General features: G+C 53.3%; 4 protein-coding genes across 6 annotated transcripts; 2 read left to right on the top strand and 2 right to left on the bottom strand.

The window, feature by feature from the left end:
* Positions 1-4223: 4223 nt before the first annotated feature.
* NCU00759 lies at positions 4224-7923 on the bottom strand. Of its 2 annotated transcripts, none has more exons than XM_011394524.1 (2): positions 6515-7923; positions 4224-6415 (listed from the first exon to the last, which is right to left on the bottom strand). In XM_011394524.1, exons 1-2 carry the CDS (start codon positions 6557-6559, stop codon positions 4901-4903), a joined length of 1560 nt encoding a protein of 519 aa, XP_011392826.1. In that variant the 5' UTR covers positions 6560-7923; the 3' UTR covers positions 4224-4900. The 2 variants fall into 2 exon arrangements, with proteins under 2 accessions (XP_011392826.1, XP_011392825.1); XM_011394523.1 differs by having other exon boundaries at positions 6479-7537.
* Positions 7924-8770: 847 nt separating this feature from the next.
* On the top strand, positions 8771-13096 carry NCU00761 (the record flags this gene model as incomplete). 2 transcript variants are annotated; one of them, XM_011394525.1, is made up of 3 exons in its annotated part: positions 8771-9362; positions 9457-11591; positions 11672-13096. In XM_011394525.1, the coding sequence occupies exons 2-3, from the start codon at positions 11343-11345 to the stop codon at positions 13094-13096; spliced, it is 1674 nt and encodes a 557-aa protein (XP_011392827.1). In that variant the 5' UTR covers positions 8771-9362; positions 9457-11342. The 2 variants fall into 2 exon arrangements, with proteins under 2 accessions (XP_011392827.1, XP_011392828.1); XM_011394526.1 differs by having other exon boundaries at positions 8771-11591.
* NCU00760 (hypothetical protein) lies at positions 9257-10483 on the bottom strand (the record flags this gene model as incomplete). Its single annotated transcript, XM_959064.1, has 5 exons — positions 9257-9298; positions 9371-9403; positions 9521-9544; positions 9666-9895; positions 10462-10483. 5 exons carry the CDS (start codon positions 10481-10483, stop codon positions 9257-9259), a joined length of 351 nt encoding a protein of 116 aa, XP_964157.1.
* Positions 13097-13618: 522 nt separating the features above from the next.
* gh5-1 (glycosylhydrolase family 5-1) lies at positions 13619-15693 on the top strand. The gene is made up of 2 exons (XM_959066.2): positions 13619-14661; positions 14731-15693. Exons 1-2 carry the CDS (start codon positions 14296-14298, stop codon positions 15535-15537), a joined length of 1173 nt encoding a protein of 390 aa, XP_964159.1. The 5' UTR covers positions 13619-14295; the 3' UTR covers positions 15538-15693.
* Positions 15694-15722: the final 29 nt, after the last annotated feature.

Raw genomic sequence — 15722 nt, 5'->3', positions numbered from 1 at the left:
GCGTTGGCGCGGGAGGTTGACCTGGGCGGGAGGAATAGATGGGGTTAAGGGAACGTGGAGAAAGCCCCGAGTGGAAAGCTTAAACCCGACGGGGGTGTACAGGTACAATGAGTGAGGAAATATTGTAATCCTTGAAAACCCCCCCATGAATCTGCAACCTCCCATTAGGAACACCCCAGCATCCCACTCTGCGCTCTCTCCGCTGCACAGACTTGTGAGCCTCCCCTTCCAGATCCGCCGTCGATGCTTGCCCAATCCGCACAAAGCCGCCCTCACCTACTCCGCTGCCATTGTCAACCCTGTCGGCGACAAAATTCGAATGTCTGTGACAACCGCTCATAATTCACTACATGTGGAGTAGACCCTCTTATCTTCAACTCTTGTGGGGAGCCACGGACGAAGGATAAGGCAACTTCGTGCCGGTCGTCAAGGATCTCGGATACAATGGCGGAGAGTGGTGTGTTGTCGACCTGTTGCGGCAAGAAATTTGGAAGTCCGGTTGTCGGTCGTGACGGTGTAATGCCGGCGTGCCGTTCTTCCCATCAGTATGTCGTCCTTCTCATTTATCCTCCATGATCTCGATGGGGGAAACCCTGCTCATACGAGCTACTCTCCCAATTGCCGCTTATGGTCCAGCAACTGGTAAGCCGTGAGCGCTGGTCAAGATTCGTTGTCGTTTTCGGAATAGCAAAGGCTGGCAGATATGAGGCCAAGCTTAAGAAGCATGAAGGTGCCCTCGAAGGCCGTTTCAGGCCCGCTAGGAGCACGAGTATCATAGCTGTCGTCCGCCGGTGAACACTGGGCCTCTCGACTCCTTGATTCTCCTTTTTCTCCGCTCGCCCTTGACGGAGCGACACCGACTCTTCGACCTCAGGGCGGGATTCAGCCGTGGAGAAGCTTCCAATGCTCAGCGCCTGAGCGCCTCCTGTTGTGGACCAAGGGCACGATTCCAGCCCACGCAGCTGACTGACGTCAGCCACTTACACAACAGAAACAGTTTTTTGTACCGGATGAACTGGAACTCGAAGGAGGTATCATGACATCAGAGATATGGGCAACAGACACCGATCGATGATCCCCTGGTCCAGCGGCTCCGATGATTCCACACCGACCTTGCAGCAGCAGAGCAGATAGTATCTTTTCCCAAGAACCATAACCCAATCTCCAAACCCACGAAACACCAACGCAATTATTGTGGACGACAACGACAGCGACGACAACCCTCTTGCTCGACATAGAAGCAACAAACAAAAAGAAAAGAGAGGGTGGTGTCGAGTAGGGCAGGAAGACCGAATCCGGAGCGGAAAAAAGCAGATCTAAGGCCCTAGCTTAGCCGAGCGACCCTGTTCTCGAAAGCTTTGCCAATCAACGGTTCCCGTCCGCCGCGCGAGTCTCCTGTTCACTTGTCCGCGCTCCCCGTCTCAGGCGCCAAGCTCGTTGCTGTTGCTGGTCAACAGTATAACAAAGCTCATCCACAGGTGACGACGGCATGGACACAACACCAGTACCCTGGGGGGGCCGATACCACTGGGTGCTGACTGTCTCTCTGCATTGTCTCGACCTGGCAACTATTGCACTCTCTCTAGCAAGTTCCCGTGACGGTACACATCTTGGGTCTCCGCCGGAAGATGGCCTAGAGCTGGAGAAAACTGCCCCTATCTCCACCTCCCGGGGCTGTTCCCCATGGAGCTCGCCCAAGATCTGGTTACCGTTATCCTGCATGCCAGCGGCATCGTATCAACCTTGTCGCAACTGGTGGCTGAGTTGCTGAGCGGCGACCGAGTGACGTGAATGACGTTGTCACGTGGATGAACAATCGCAGATGGACCCTTGACGGAGCTTGAAGCTGGAAATCTTCACCGTCATCCCCATCGGACGTGTCGCGACGTTGATGTGGCACTGATCCACCAAGGGAGGTGTTCGTCATTGACAGGAATCTTGGTATCGGTCTCGTCCAGGTTTGAAATTACCCTGTTCCCACGCTCTTGCGTCGAGGCAATCGACATACCGCTCCCACTATCACCACCATCACCACCAGCACCATCGGTCCCCCGAGCTTCGATGTCGGATATACACAGCGCGTTTTTTCCCCCCTCGAAACAACCCATTATAGATGCGACGGTCATAGTTGTCGTACACGTCCACGCTCGACAAGGCGCCCACTCCACCTGGTTTCATCTTCGACATCGGGCTCGTTGTGGTAGGGTTTGAGCGGCGCCGTCGTTGTGTGAAAGACAGTCCCTGATCCTCGCCTACTGTGGAAGCTTCTGCTGTGGGTGCCGTGGAATAGGGGTCATCAAGAGGAGACTGTGGTCGTGGATGCAATGGCTAAGGGTGGACAATAGCCGACCGAAAAATCGCTGAATAAGCGGCTTGAGAATCATGATGCGAGCACAAGTGATGGCAGCATTGGCTTTTGCCCTCGTCCAGTACATGAGTGTCGGCATGTTGGATGTCGAGTCGAACAACTCATATGTCTTGAGCGATGGTGTAAAGTTCTTTCGGTTGTTTTCGATGGGAACCAGGAGGTGGAGGACAGAGACGATGCAAATGCTGAACGAGCGGGAAACAGTGAGCCATGCCAAATATGATAACCGGCCCTTAGCTCCATCGATGCAAGGGGAAGAGGAGGCTGGTTGGTGTTTCTCGACTGACAAAAGCCCAAAGCAAGCACATCAGCTAGGGCCGTCTTTTGCTGCCGTGGTAGCTTCACTCTGGAAAAAGCCGGCATGGCAGAGAGTTGCGAGAGGGATACATCCGCTCTATCCAGCTGTAGGTGAAGAAGGGCTGATAGAGTAGTAGGATGGAGATTCTGGTGAAGGCGAGATTAAGAGAGCATCAGAGAATGATCCCGTAGAATTGAAGGCTGCTGGGGTGGTGATAGCATTGATCATTTTGGTGTAGACAGCCCGGACGGCCTCTTCATCGCGTGGATCTGCGTTGTCCAGGCAGCGGGGTCGATCCTCTGCGACCTGAAAAGTTCATTCTCCTGGCCAAAGTAAAGCTGCGGACTCGATCTGTTTGGGACACGTCGTATGCGGAAACGCTGTTGCCAGACGCTCGGACTTGTCGGTGTGTTTGTTTTTCTACTGCCCAATGTTGGTGAGAGGTCTAGCGGTGGTGGATTTTGGAAAGTGTGAGGTGTATGGATTGAAATTCGGCTGCTGTTGCGATTGGCTGGGGAAGGTGAGTTTTGGGTTGCCTCGATATTGCAACTCCGTCGCTCTTGCCCTCGTCATATTATAGGTACCTCTAGAGGAAAGTACCCATGCCATCCAACCCCGCCCCTATCAGTTTTTGATCTCCTCCAACTGATCAAGGAAGTCACCCGGAGGTACGGGATCTTCATCGATTTTAGTTACGCCACGCTCAACCGAGCATGTTGGTGATGTTCCTGCGGGAGAGTACCGTGTCGAGTGGAAGAAACCACACTACCGCAAAATCTCTTCTTCAAGTCGAATTTATCCCCACGCTCGAAGGCCAATCGTTCACAACTAATCCACCCAAGGAACAACCTGCAGGCCGGCACTTCAAGAAGGGAACGTAGCATTCAGACACAGCGAAACGATGCAATTGGCTTGTAAACCGTGGGGATATTCGGTGATCCTTTTCCGTGACGGTTGGCTTCGCGAACAGGGAACTATCCTTGTCTTGTACCTAAAAAGTGCCATGGTGAGCATGGATGGGAATTTTTGACCTCATTGGCGTCGGAGCATGTTCGGGTTCGGGAACGGCAACCATCTGTCCACTCTGCTTTGTGAAATCCGAACCATCAAAGATACTAGCCGGGATGAAACCTCTTTGTTTTTTTTTTTTTTTTTCATGTGACAAGTTTTGTCCTAAACGAACTACTATTCCAAAAATTCCACGCTTTTTTTTTTTATCATTTCTTGAATCATGTTCTTTTCTGCTTGCAGAAGAACTGCCATCCTTGTTGACACTTAAAATCGGCCCTATTCCTTGGCTGCTTTGACAGGCGGGTCTGGCGTTTCTTAACATACCCTTCCTAGAAGCAAGCAATACGCTTTTGTGGTAGATGGTGATGGCTTCAATGGCCTACTTGGCGTTGCTTGGATGCATTTTCAGCCCTCGATAAGTTTTGTAATTAGAGTTGAAGAATCGATCCTACGTAGTGTGGCGGGGTCCGTCAAAGCGAGAATGTACTGCGTACGTGGTTGCCAGACATTTTCAGCTCTGCATCCAAAACATCGGAACAAACTGCAGTGGTACTACTATATCTTTATAACGCTGTGACCAATTCTTGGGATATGATTTGCACCTAATAACGACTAAAAGTCTGAGGTGCTTCTAGCCCAAACAAGTGAGTACATGTCAACACTATTCAAACTCACGACTACACAAGATGAAAAAAATAAGAAACAAGAAAAACAATTTACCTCAGCCCATTCAACAAAAATCGCACCGCTAACACCTCTCTTGTATATGTGTAGTATGGATAAATTGTTTCAGCAAAAAAGAATTGAACAACCTGAAATCTTAGCAAAGAGCCAACCAAACCGAACGGCCGATATACGCCTTGAATTCCAACCCAAGCAAGAAAAAAAAACAATCAATTGAGCCTCCTTTACCATTTGATCCCACCCATCCCTACGCAAACCTTTATTGATCCGTCATTATCATTACAATTAATGTACACGGGTCACTAACAACGGCCAGGTCGAGGCTAGTTCAAGCATCAGTGCAACAGTCAGTGCAACAGTCAGTCCAGCAATCAGTCCAAGACCAAGTCCCGAGACTTGATCTGGAGAGTTGAAGCTGAGGACCGCAAGATACCTCAAGCAGTGGAAAACAAGAAGCGAGGTCAGGTCAAAGCCACAGAAGACCGAGACCAGTCCGCGTTTCTACACTTTAACTGTCTTCGGTTACCTGTCCCCTGTCCCTACCCCTGGGTCTGTGGGAGCCCTGCAACCTCCTCCTCGTCCTCATCGTGCTGGCCCTCCTGGGGAGGAGAGGAGGATCCTTCATTCAACTTCCGCGCCCGCTCGACCGCCTCTTCCAGCTCTTGATGATGTCTCGCCACGACCTGACGCATCTTGCCCAAGTTGAGCTGCAACATGTTGGTCTCCTGATCGAGCATGCCGCGCTCGTGTTCCGTCAGCATCAGCCGGCGCTGCAGCATCTCGACGCGCTCACGCTCGCACACTTGCCAGGCGTCCTTCCGGATCTGCTCGGCGGCGGCGCGGGGGTCTTGGCTCATGGCTATTGTAGCCATGGTGTTGCTGGGCCGATGCTGGCCCCGGCCTCCGGGAGTTCCTGGTACCCTCATTCCCATTCCTACTCCGGGATCGCCGGTCATGGGTTGTTGTGGTGGTTGCTGCATGTATGGTGACGGTATTGGGAGAGGTGCTGGGGAGGCCATACCCGAAGTCATCACCATGCCCGCTGATCCCATTCCCATGGACATGCCGCCGTGCATGTTTGTTACGGGCATGCCCATGTTCATGCCCATTCCCATGCCGTTGTCAGGCATACCGTTGGGCATTCCGTTGGGCATTCCATTTCCCATGACGTTACTCATACCGTTGCCCATCCCCATGGGCATTCCCATCGGCGTTATCGGTTGAGCGCCAAGTCCACCTATAGGCGTCGTCGGTGTTGAGTAGGCGTTGCGTGCATGTACTTGATAATCTGCCATCCAAGCCACAGGGCCGCTAACTCCGGGAGTATGGGTCTGCATGGTCTGCATGATGTTTGGTCGGCCTGGGAAGTTGGGGATAGGGCCAGGATGTTTGCGCTTCATCTGCGACTGGAGAACTGCCGTGTTCAACGCACTTGCTGCCGCGAGCTTCGGCTTGCTGTCCGGTTTCCCAATCTTGCTGGTTGATTTGACCTTCCTGTGATGGGGTCCAGTTGGCATCAAGTTTAGTTTCCCTGCTCTCCTCGCCTGACCCCCTGGAGATGCTGGTTCGTTGACACTGGATTTCTGCATGAGCGGTACTAGGCGCTGGTTGCTGGGTTCGATCTTGATCTCGGCAGATTCGCTCCTCCTCAAGGCGGCAAAGTCGGGAAACTCGGTATAGGGAGAAAGAGCCGGCTGGCTACCCGTCTCCCAACCCGCTGAAGCATTTGGGTAGGACATGGACTCCTCAGGCGACATGGAGTGCGTAATCGCCGCTGTGCCAAAATAGTCGCCGCCATGGGGATATGGTTCGTGAGAAGGCGTCACTGAAGCAACACTCCAGTCGGCGGCGAACATGGAGGCATTTGGATCATGGCCGCCCCATCGCGGGGTGCCTGTCGGTGTTTGCTGATTCTCCCAGGCGTTGAAGGGGACACCTTCTGTAACCACGGGCATGGGAACGCTCATGCCGGGCTGTGTCCATGGACTCGAGACGAGATTTTGGGTATCCCATGCTTGAAGGGCGTCGTTCGGATGGACTTGGGAGGTGGGCATCTGAAATTTAATCACTAGGTCAGTTGTAAGTTCAGCAGACGCATGTGCCTTGCATATATGTACATGTCAGGCGGCAGAAGCAGCGACGGGGATGCGCACCTCTCCCAGGCCATTGTCGTGGGGAATGTAGCTGCCTGCCATCATTCCGGCGGTGCTCGATGCAGTTCTTTAGCTCCCGAGTTGAAAACGCGGAGCGCAACCACGACTTTTGAATGCAAATCGCTGTGACAGGTACAGACAGGTACAGGTGTTGGACAAGCTTGTGCTTCTGTTGAGGTTGGACGGGGCGCGGGGTGTGACGTTGTGGTGGTGGTGGTGGTGGTGGTGTGGTGCAGTGCGTTCCCTGCGAATCGCCAAAACCTAAAAACGAGCGTGTGTTGTTGCCGTGTTCCTGTAACTTTTTTTCACGAGATGAAAGGCGTTTCGAGGCGAGCTACCGAGAGACTCGAGTTGTCGTCGAAGGAGTCGGTCGCGGCACAGTGATGGAGAGGTGACTTTGGTTATTGGATCTTCCCGCCTCGGTGGTGCTAGTGGTCAGTGATGTTTGATGGTGCAGCCCAGTGCTTTTGAGGTTGGCGGTGCTTCTGGGTGGTGCTGGAGAGATGCTTGGCGTCCGATGACGCAGGCGATGGAGCCGTGATTGGAGAGCAGCACACGGGCGGGCAGCTCAGCTGTCGGCCGCCCAACCTGTCTGTCACTTGGTGCAGCTGTCTGCTCTGCTACAACAAGTATCTGCACGCGTCTGCCGCCCTGCCCAGGACGGAACAGGATGCCGACTACCTAGTACACCAATTGACAGCTCTGGATCTGCAGGGCCGATGCCGCGTTTGGGGCTCAACAAGAGAAGTCGAGAGTGGTTGTGCTTGTTGTTCGTGTCCGTACGTGGTAACTGATTGTCCCGGGAATAGCTGCGCGGCGGTTGTTGCGCTGCGAGTGGTCGAGTTCAGGCTGTGGAGGGTCGCCCTACAATTACCCCAAGTTGCCAACAATCGTCATTTTTGAACACACTTCCTTAGTTGGGTTGCCGCAACAGAAAATGGTGGTCGCATATGCGACCCGCGCCCTGGCGGCCGACTACTTTTATAGCTTCTTCGTCTTTCATCCCAGACACATCCCAGACAGCCCGCGCGGGGATGGTGTGGGATATTCATTATATTGGGATGCTAGTGCCGGAGTAGCAGTTTTTTTTTTCTTCTCTATTGCTTGGCGCTGCGATCGTGATCTCCCGTCGGCGCATCGCAGTGTGCACATGCCGTTGGAATGCCCATCGCCATGTCCATCCATGCTAACATTTGGGAGGTTGATCCAAGGAAAGGGCCCGGGTCCCCTTGTTTGCATGCCCGTTGGGCGTGGCTTAGGTTAGATAGAATACGGCCCAATTGCACCGGCGCAACCTCCGTGCCGAGAGCGCATGTGAGCATTTGATATTGCATTTCTTGGTATGTAGTAGCGACAAAAGAGAGGGAGGGACAAGCCGATCGAATTTGGAGATATCGAGATGGATTTCCCAGGCCAGATCCATAGGTGGGTGGGCAAGTGGGATCCGCCACCTTGATGCTGTCGGCCCTGCACTCATTGGGTTTTGGCAGCACTGCACCTGCACCTGCACTGCCCGCCTCCAGCACTCAGTGAGCGGGGCCCGGACGGCTGGGAGAGGTGATAGATAAGCGCTTATCGCGGTCTGCCAGACCGTTGCAGACTGTCAGCAGACTGCGGGGGATTGTGGTGGTCCGTGGTGGGGTTGGTCGGCCATGTGCATTGTTTCAAAGGGGACTGCGGGCATCCAACTAACCAATGTCGTGATATCGGGTTGTCCGCGAAAGATGGAGATGCACTCACCTCAACGCTCCAGCGGGTCCTGCAACACTGCACTGCAAATACGAAGGTCTTGAAACAGACCGAAGCTCTGGAAGGCGGACACCAGACCATGGATTCCAAATGGACATTTGTGCCTGAAATCGGCTGTGTGCTGGCACGACAAGGATGACCGTGGATGGCAACCCAACCGGCCTCGGCGCTGCCTCTTGAAGAGGGATTCGATATCTCCGGCCCCTTTTCAGATGGACGTTCCTGATCGCAGCTACCGACGCCGGGTCAGATCCCCTTTGTTTTTTTTTTTTGTTTTTTTTTTTTTTTTGTTTTTTTTTTTCGGGCGAATGAGCTCCCGGGCCGGGCCCATGAGGCTCCCGGCTCCCCTTTCCCATCGGACCCTGCGCAGCTGATGATGGCCCGATTCATCGCCCGGCCACGCACATTGCATTGTTACTGTTTTTAGCATTGCTTTCGGTCACGTCCTTATTTGCCCTACCGATTGCTGCGATCCTCAACATCCCATCCGTTTCCACAGCATCGATAGCTCTGGTTAGTGACCAGATGGCAGTCGGCATAAGAGAAGCCTTCCACCGCCGGTGTACACTACACCTTGCCCCTGTTTGATCTTTGCCTTTTTGACTCTTCTGCACCACCTCCCGCGCACAGCAGGCAGTTCATCTCCACTCACATCCAATTCTCTCCACGGGGACAGTCCTGGTCAGCCGGTCAATTCATCTCTATAAAAGACTCATCGACCTTCGCAAACACGCAGAGTATCCAAAATATTTGCACATGCCATCCTTCACAGCTCCTCGATTTCTAATCCAAATCTTTGAACCCCCTCTCCCTTCACCTTACAATTCTTATCTAGACGGCCGAGGTTCGCGCGAATACAGCCCATTCCATCCCGATTCCGCGTCGATCACTTCTGACAGGCTCCACTGCTATCAATCCCTCCCTCAGTCACCGCTATCCACACATCACGCGAACCCTACAGCATCACGAGCTTTTTTTTTTCCGCTGTGGATTTCAGGCTGCGCAGCTCCATAACCTCCACCCATCGCCATCCATCTGATTCATCGCAGTTTTCACCCGCTGCAAGCCGAGACATCGGACGGCATATCGGAGCGGTCTTGTACGTACAGTCGAACCCCCTGAAACTGCATCCTCCAGATACTGCATATACGCCAGTTAGAGCATAAGAATCGGCGGTCTGAATTAATTCCCAGCTACAACTGCATAACTGCATACTGCATACGAATCTCGGACAATTTTTGGTACGTATGCACTTACAGACTTGGTCTTGAGCGGGAAAATCTATAGTATAGGGTCGAATTTTGGTGTCTCGGCCAGTTGTTGGCTGCCTATTTGGGCCTAGCTCCAATCTAGAAACTGCATAGATGCTACTTAGTGCATAGAAATCCCAGGTCTGAATTACATGCAGTTTCAGGGGGTTCGACTGTACATATGCAATCAGACCGGCGGCGCTATCCGGCGGCGCTATCCCCTTGGCCCCAATTTGAACAACACCCGCCAAGCCGAACGGGCCGCCCTCGCGGCCTCTGGACCCGGCAGAAGTCCACGCTGAGTTGCTTGCGCCGTGGTCCGTACCCAGCGGCAGCGCGGCAGAGTGGCGACTGCCACAGTCACATCCCGACGGCCGCCGGCCTATTTTGAGCGATAAGGCACGATGATCGGGTGGATGATTGCTTCATTTCCAGGGTACGCTAGCGCAGGTACAGTCGCCTACCAGCCGTTTTCCTGCCCGCGCTCCATTAGTGACGGGAACATCAGTGATGCACCTCACGTAGTATTGTACCTACCGGGTAGCACCGGTAATGTTGTCGGATCGCACTTATAACGCTTCTTTGCGCCCAAGGGCAGTCCGGTTCTGCGTTGCGTTTGTATCCGTTTGAGCCCCCTCCTCCGAGTCCTCAACAAACCCCAGGCCTGTGCATATATGCCCAAAACACATGTCCCGAAGCGTTCTCTGGTTACCGGTCAGTGTCTGGATGATGAAAGATCCCTCACTCTTAGACCATGGACCTTGAACCTTGGCAAAGCTTGTCGACAATCAAGCTTTCAACGAACACGGGTTATCCCAGCCCTTTTCCCAACCTTCGATCTGCGCATTTGTTCTTTCAACATTTCTGGAATCCATGACGCAAAGCCAGCGACATGGAGAAACAATCTCAACTCAAAACGTGATCCGCATCTCGAGTTTCACTACATACTGCGGTGGCTTTCACGCGTCATGTGAGAGGAGAGCAGTTCTCAGCAGGCAGAATTCTGGCAAATGTTTGTACGTCTGATTTCTCAAAAAAAAAAAAAAAAAAAAAAGAAAAAGAAAAAAAAAAAAGAAAAAAAGCCAACATTCACGCTAGTGAAGAACCAGGCACGAGTTGATGGTGCAATCTTGTTCTCAAAGCCGCAAAGGGGGTGCAACTTGATGAACCCTGGTAACCAACAACGTCCCTTATATCCTGAACATCAAGCACAAAGCCCCGCCTTCTCCCTTGTATCAGAAAGGGAATCTGAGGATTTATCGCGAGCACGGTCCCGACTCATTGGTCAGGCACATGGCATTGTGTGCCTTGTGTGAAGATAAACCTTCACCCCCATCCCTGTGACACGTATGAATTGAAGGTTGTGCCATCACGCCGTACACTACAGTTGATCATCAGATGGATGGGCCGCACTGCCCTCGTTCAACTCGCACAAAAGTCAGGCCCGAGTGTGTCCGACCAACTACCTCAATGGCGGGGATGAAGTGTTGGATAAACCCATGAAAGATGAACAGGAAAAACACGTTGTTGCATTGTGGAGAAAGATACCAATATCAGACGGCTGGTCGACAGGTTAGTGAACCAACGTCCCCGTGTCAGACAAATCGTACCTGCCTACCCCCGGGGCAAACCATGAACTCGAATGGCCCAGGTCTCCAATACCAGATGAGTAGCAACACATAACTCGATCAAAGTTGATGAATCAATAAGAGAGAACTTCCCTATTTATTCACCTTCAGAGCAAGAGAGGCTACGGATGCTTTCACATCTCCCATCCGCTGCCTCTGCCTCTCCCGTCCAAAGTTTGGGTAACACGATAAACGGACGCAATGAGAGCGGTATTTGCCGTTGCCTTTCAGTTGTTCTTGTCAACAATCATCATCTCTCAATTAGCTTTGACTGCAACATGTGTTCGAATAGTAGTCAACGTCACGTATAGCGAATATGTCGGAGAAGAACTTGGCAACGACGTCAGTCAATGGCTTGGACTCCGGTACGCGGCACCGCCTGTTGGTGCCCTGAGATTTGCGCCCCCACAAGATCCGCCATCTAACTCTGAGCCTCAAGCGGCAAATAAGGTGAGAGCTCCATGGCAGGATGGCGTAAAGGCCAGGGAAAGCTTTGGAGGGCACATAGTGACTAACTGCTGATGCAATAGCATGGGAACTGGTGTGTCCGAAGGCCGGGTAATTCTCTGACTTCGGAGGATTGCCTGTTTCTGGACGTCTATGCACCGACACAAGCAACCACAAAGTCCAACCTCCCAGTCTTCGTCTTCATCCAGGGCGGAGGATTCAACGACAATGCTAACCCGAACCTCAACGGAACTGGGCTCGTAAAGGCGAGTTCAAACAGCATCATTGTCGTTACACTCAACTACCGTATAGGACCATACGGGTTTCTCACCAACGGACAGCAAGTTGTTGCCAACAACGGGCTTCGAGACCAGCGCAAGGCTCTGGAATGGGTGCAAAAGTACATCAGCCAATTTGGTGGTAACCCTGACCATGTCGTTCTTGGAGGAGCCTCAGCTGGTGCGGCCAGCGTCGCTTACCACATGATGGCCGACAAGGACGGCAACAGAAAGCTGTTCCACGCAGCAGCTGCCGAATCAGTCTCCTTCGGTACCGTCCTTACCGTCCAACAAGCCCAGTACCAGTATGACAACCTGATGATCCGCCTCGGCTGTGCCAGAAGCGACGCCGCTGCCAGTCTGACCTGTCTGCGATCCAAGACTCAACAAGAAATTGCCGACAAGGACGGGGACATCCCGTACCCTGGCTCGTCCAATGGACCCATCTACATGTGGTCCCCCGTCATCGACGGCGACTTTGTAATAGACTACCCGTACTCCGCCTTCCGCAACGGCAACTTCATCAAGAACATCCCCGTCATCTTCGGCGACGACACCAACGGCGGCAGCGGCTTCGTCCCTGACCGCATCAGCTCCCTCGGCGACAGCAACCAGTTCATCAAGGACCAGTTTCCTGCCATCACCCTGAGCCAGCTCGACACCCTGAACATGCTCTATCCTAACCCGAACGCTTCGATCTGTCCTAAAATGGGCTGTTGGCGCGGACAGGCGGGAAGCGTCTACGGCGAGATGAGGTACATGTGTCCTGGGCTGTACCTGAATGATGCGTTTGACAACTACAACGATCAATACTCCAAGGGCACAAGCTCATGGGCGTATCGGTGGAACGTGGAGGACCGGGATCAGATGGCCAGCGGGCTGGGAGTGCCGCATGTTGTCGAGCTCAATGCCCTTTTTGGACCGGCGAACATGTGGTATACTGGCCAGGTGCCCCAGAGTTATTTTCCGGGTGCGACAAACGCGGCGGCGGTGCAGGTAATGCAGAGCTATTGGGTCAGTTTCATCAGGACTTTCAATCCGAATACGTTGAGGTGCTGTGGGGGCGTGGAGTGGAAGGCCTGGAAGAGCGGCGATGAAGCCAGTGCACAGCATCAGAGGTTGTTGTTTGGGACGGGCGGGAAGACGGCGATGGAGGTGATTCCATTTGATGAGGGGCTGGGGCTGAGGTGTAAGTATTTGCAGGCTATTGGGAGGAGCCTGCTGCAGTGAGCATGTGGCATGTCTGGTGGTGACAGTGTTGGTCGGGTCGGGTTGTTTGCTTCCGGAATCTGGCCACGACCAAACAGACGAGGAAGAAGATGATGGCGTGCTTGTTTCTCTGTGAATACCTCTCTTGAAGAGATGTCCTTAGCTACGCGACATGAATGCAACAAAGATCATGTTTTTCCAATGAAGAGGTCCCATCCAAGTTCAACATCAAAAGTGGAGATAGGGGAATGTTGTCGATGGCATGATGGACGTGATCTTTGACAACAAGTCGCGGAAGCTGTCGGCCGGACTCGCACAATTCAGTCCAGCGTTCATCCCCTCTGAGTAGTAACTTCCTTAAGCACATTTCTTTTTCCATTGCACGATTCGAATTCCTCGGGAAGGTGCAACTCCCCGAGCTGCGCGTACACGGACACTTGTTTCCGACCCTAACCCTGCCCCTGATCTAGTCCTTTAGTTGGAAAGCTCCTGCACATCGTCCCTCCCCCGGTCATTTCAACTTCCAATTGCGGCTGGCCAAAGAAAGTTGGAAGACTTCCATTCTCGTCCATATGGAAATCAAGGAACGCCCTACGGTTTCCGTAAAGGTGTTGCAGGATCTGCGTGGGCCCTGAACTCAAGGATCATTGACGGATTGGCGGTTCCACGCTTCACCCAACACAGCTACGGAGATTGTCCATCCGCGGTCCAAACCGAACGACGGCCCCGGCCTTACCGAGTTCCCCGCGCCGCTGGAAATGTTTCGATTTCCAAGAACCGGAAAGCTTCATCTCTCACCTGAGTTCGCGGGCCGACAACCTCGCGCTTAGTCCAGAATGGGCATCCGGGCTGCGCTCTGCCGCCCCCTTCATTGTCCAAGGCAGGAACTTATGCGAATTTCTTTCCTCCAAGACACTCCCCAGGTTGCCGGCTCGCAACCTCTACACGCATAACCTGACGTGATCCAAGGCCTCTGGATGCCATGCTGCCACACTAACTTCGCTTCGATCGATAGAACTGACGGAGGATGGGAACGAGGCCCGAGCCTGGAGCCGCATCCTTGCGACCTTGCCTGGCCGCCCGTGCTTCGTCGACATCGACATCAAGCCTTTCGTAGTGCATATATAATGTCAACATCACCGCTGCTGTCTTGTTGGTCCTCACTTGCGGGCCATCACCAAGGATTCTAGTTCCCCGGATCACCCTCCTCCCAAATCACCATGAAGGCTACGATTCTTGCCAGCACCTTCGCCGCTGGTGCCCTCGCCCAGAGCGGTGCCTGGGGCCAATGCGGCGGTAACGGTTGGTCCGGCGCTACCAGCTGCATCTCCGGATACGCCTGCAACTACGTGAACGATTGGTATAGCCAGTGCCAGCCTGGTACTGCCGCTCCTACCACCACTGCCGCCGCCACCACCCTCGTCACCTCGACCAAGACCGCCCCTCCTGCTAGCACCACCACTGCCACCGCCTCCGGCAAGTTCAAGTGGTTCGGTGTCAACGAGGCCGGCGGTGAGTTTGGTGATGGTATCTTCCCCGGAAGATGGGGCACTGAGTTCACATTCCCTGACACCAACACCATCCAGGTATGTCACCTCCCCTTGTTGTCAAGATATGTATGTGGTTCTGGATACTAACCTCGCTTGGCACTATAGACTCTCCGCAGCCAGGGTTACAACATCTTCCGTGTTGGCTTCGCCATGGAGCGCCTTGTCCCCAACACCCTGACGTCGTCTTTCGATAACGGCTATCTCACCAACCTCACCCAGGTTGTCAACTCTGTTACCAACTCTGGTGCCTATATTGTTCTCGATCCCCACAACTATGGCCGTTACTATGGCAAAATCATCACCGATACCGATGCCTTCAAGACTTTCTGGCAAAATGTTGCTGCCAAGTTTGCTTCCAACTCCAAGGTCATCTTCGATACCAACAACGAGTACAACACCATGGACCAGACCCTTGTCCTCAACCTCAACCAGGCCGCCATTGACGGTATTCGTGCGGCCGGCGCCACTTCGCAGTACATTTTCGTCGAGGGTAACCAATGGACTGGCGCCTGGTCATGGAATGTGACCAACACCAATTTGGCTGCCCTTACCGATCCCGAGAACAAGATCGTCTACGAGATGCACCAGTACCTCGACTCCGATAGCTCCGGTACCAGCACTGCCTGCGTTTCCTCCGAGATCGGTGTTCAGCGCATTGTTGGTGCCACTGCCTGGCTCCGCGCCAATGGCAAAAAGGGTGTCCTCGGCGAGTTCGCTGGTGGTGCCAACTCAGTCTGCAAGGCTGCCGTTACTGGCCTTCTTGAGCACCTCAAGGCTAACACTGACGTCTGGGAGGGTGCCCTTTGGTGGGCTGCCGGTCCCTGGTGGGGTGACTACATGTATAGCTTTGAGCCTCCTTCGGGCACTGGCTATACCTACTACAACAGCCTTCTCAAGACCTATACCCCTTAAGTAAGGGAAAGTGACAGAGTTGCTGTAGGGAAAGCGATCAATCGCCCAACGAGAACAAGCCTGTTTTGTCGTTGAAAAGCATTGATCCCCAAATCGTTTAACTTTTTCTTGTACATACATACTACCTTTGAACATATTAAATCGCATTGATTGCGCAAACAATTATCATCCCTGATATTCCATTT

This window comes from Neurospora crassa, linkage group I (assembly GCF_000182925.2).
Source record: "Neurospora crassa OR74A linkage group I, whole genome shotgun sequence".
In the NCBI taxonomy this organism is placed as follows: domain Eukaryota; kingdom Fungi; phylum Ascomycota; class Sordariomycetes; order Sordariales; family Sordariaceae; genus Neurospora; species Neurospora crassa.
Note: the sequence above shows the minus strand (reverse complement) of the source record. Positions and strands in the feature narration are given on the sequence as shown.

Coding starts and splice junctions, on each gene's coding strand:
- gh5-1 (XM_959066.2), top strand. CDS start 14,296: ATGAAGGCTACGATTCTTGCCAGCACCTTCGCCGCTGGTGCCCTCGCC. Junction 14,662..14,730: donor CTGACACCAACACCATCCAG/GTATGTCACCTC, acceptor TTGGCACTATAG/ACTCTCCGCAGCCAGGGTTA.
- NCU00759 (XM_011394524.1), bottom strand. CDS start 6,559: ATGATGGCAGGCAGCTACATTCCCCACGACAATGGCCTGGGAGAG. Junction 6,416..6,514: donor ACGACAATGGCCTGGGAGAG/GTGCGCATCCCC, acceptor ATTAAATTTCAG/ATGCCCACCTCCCAAGTCCA.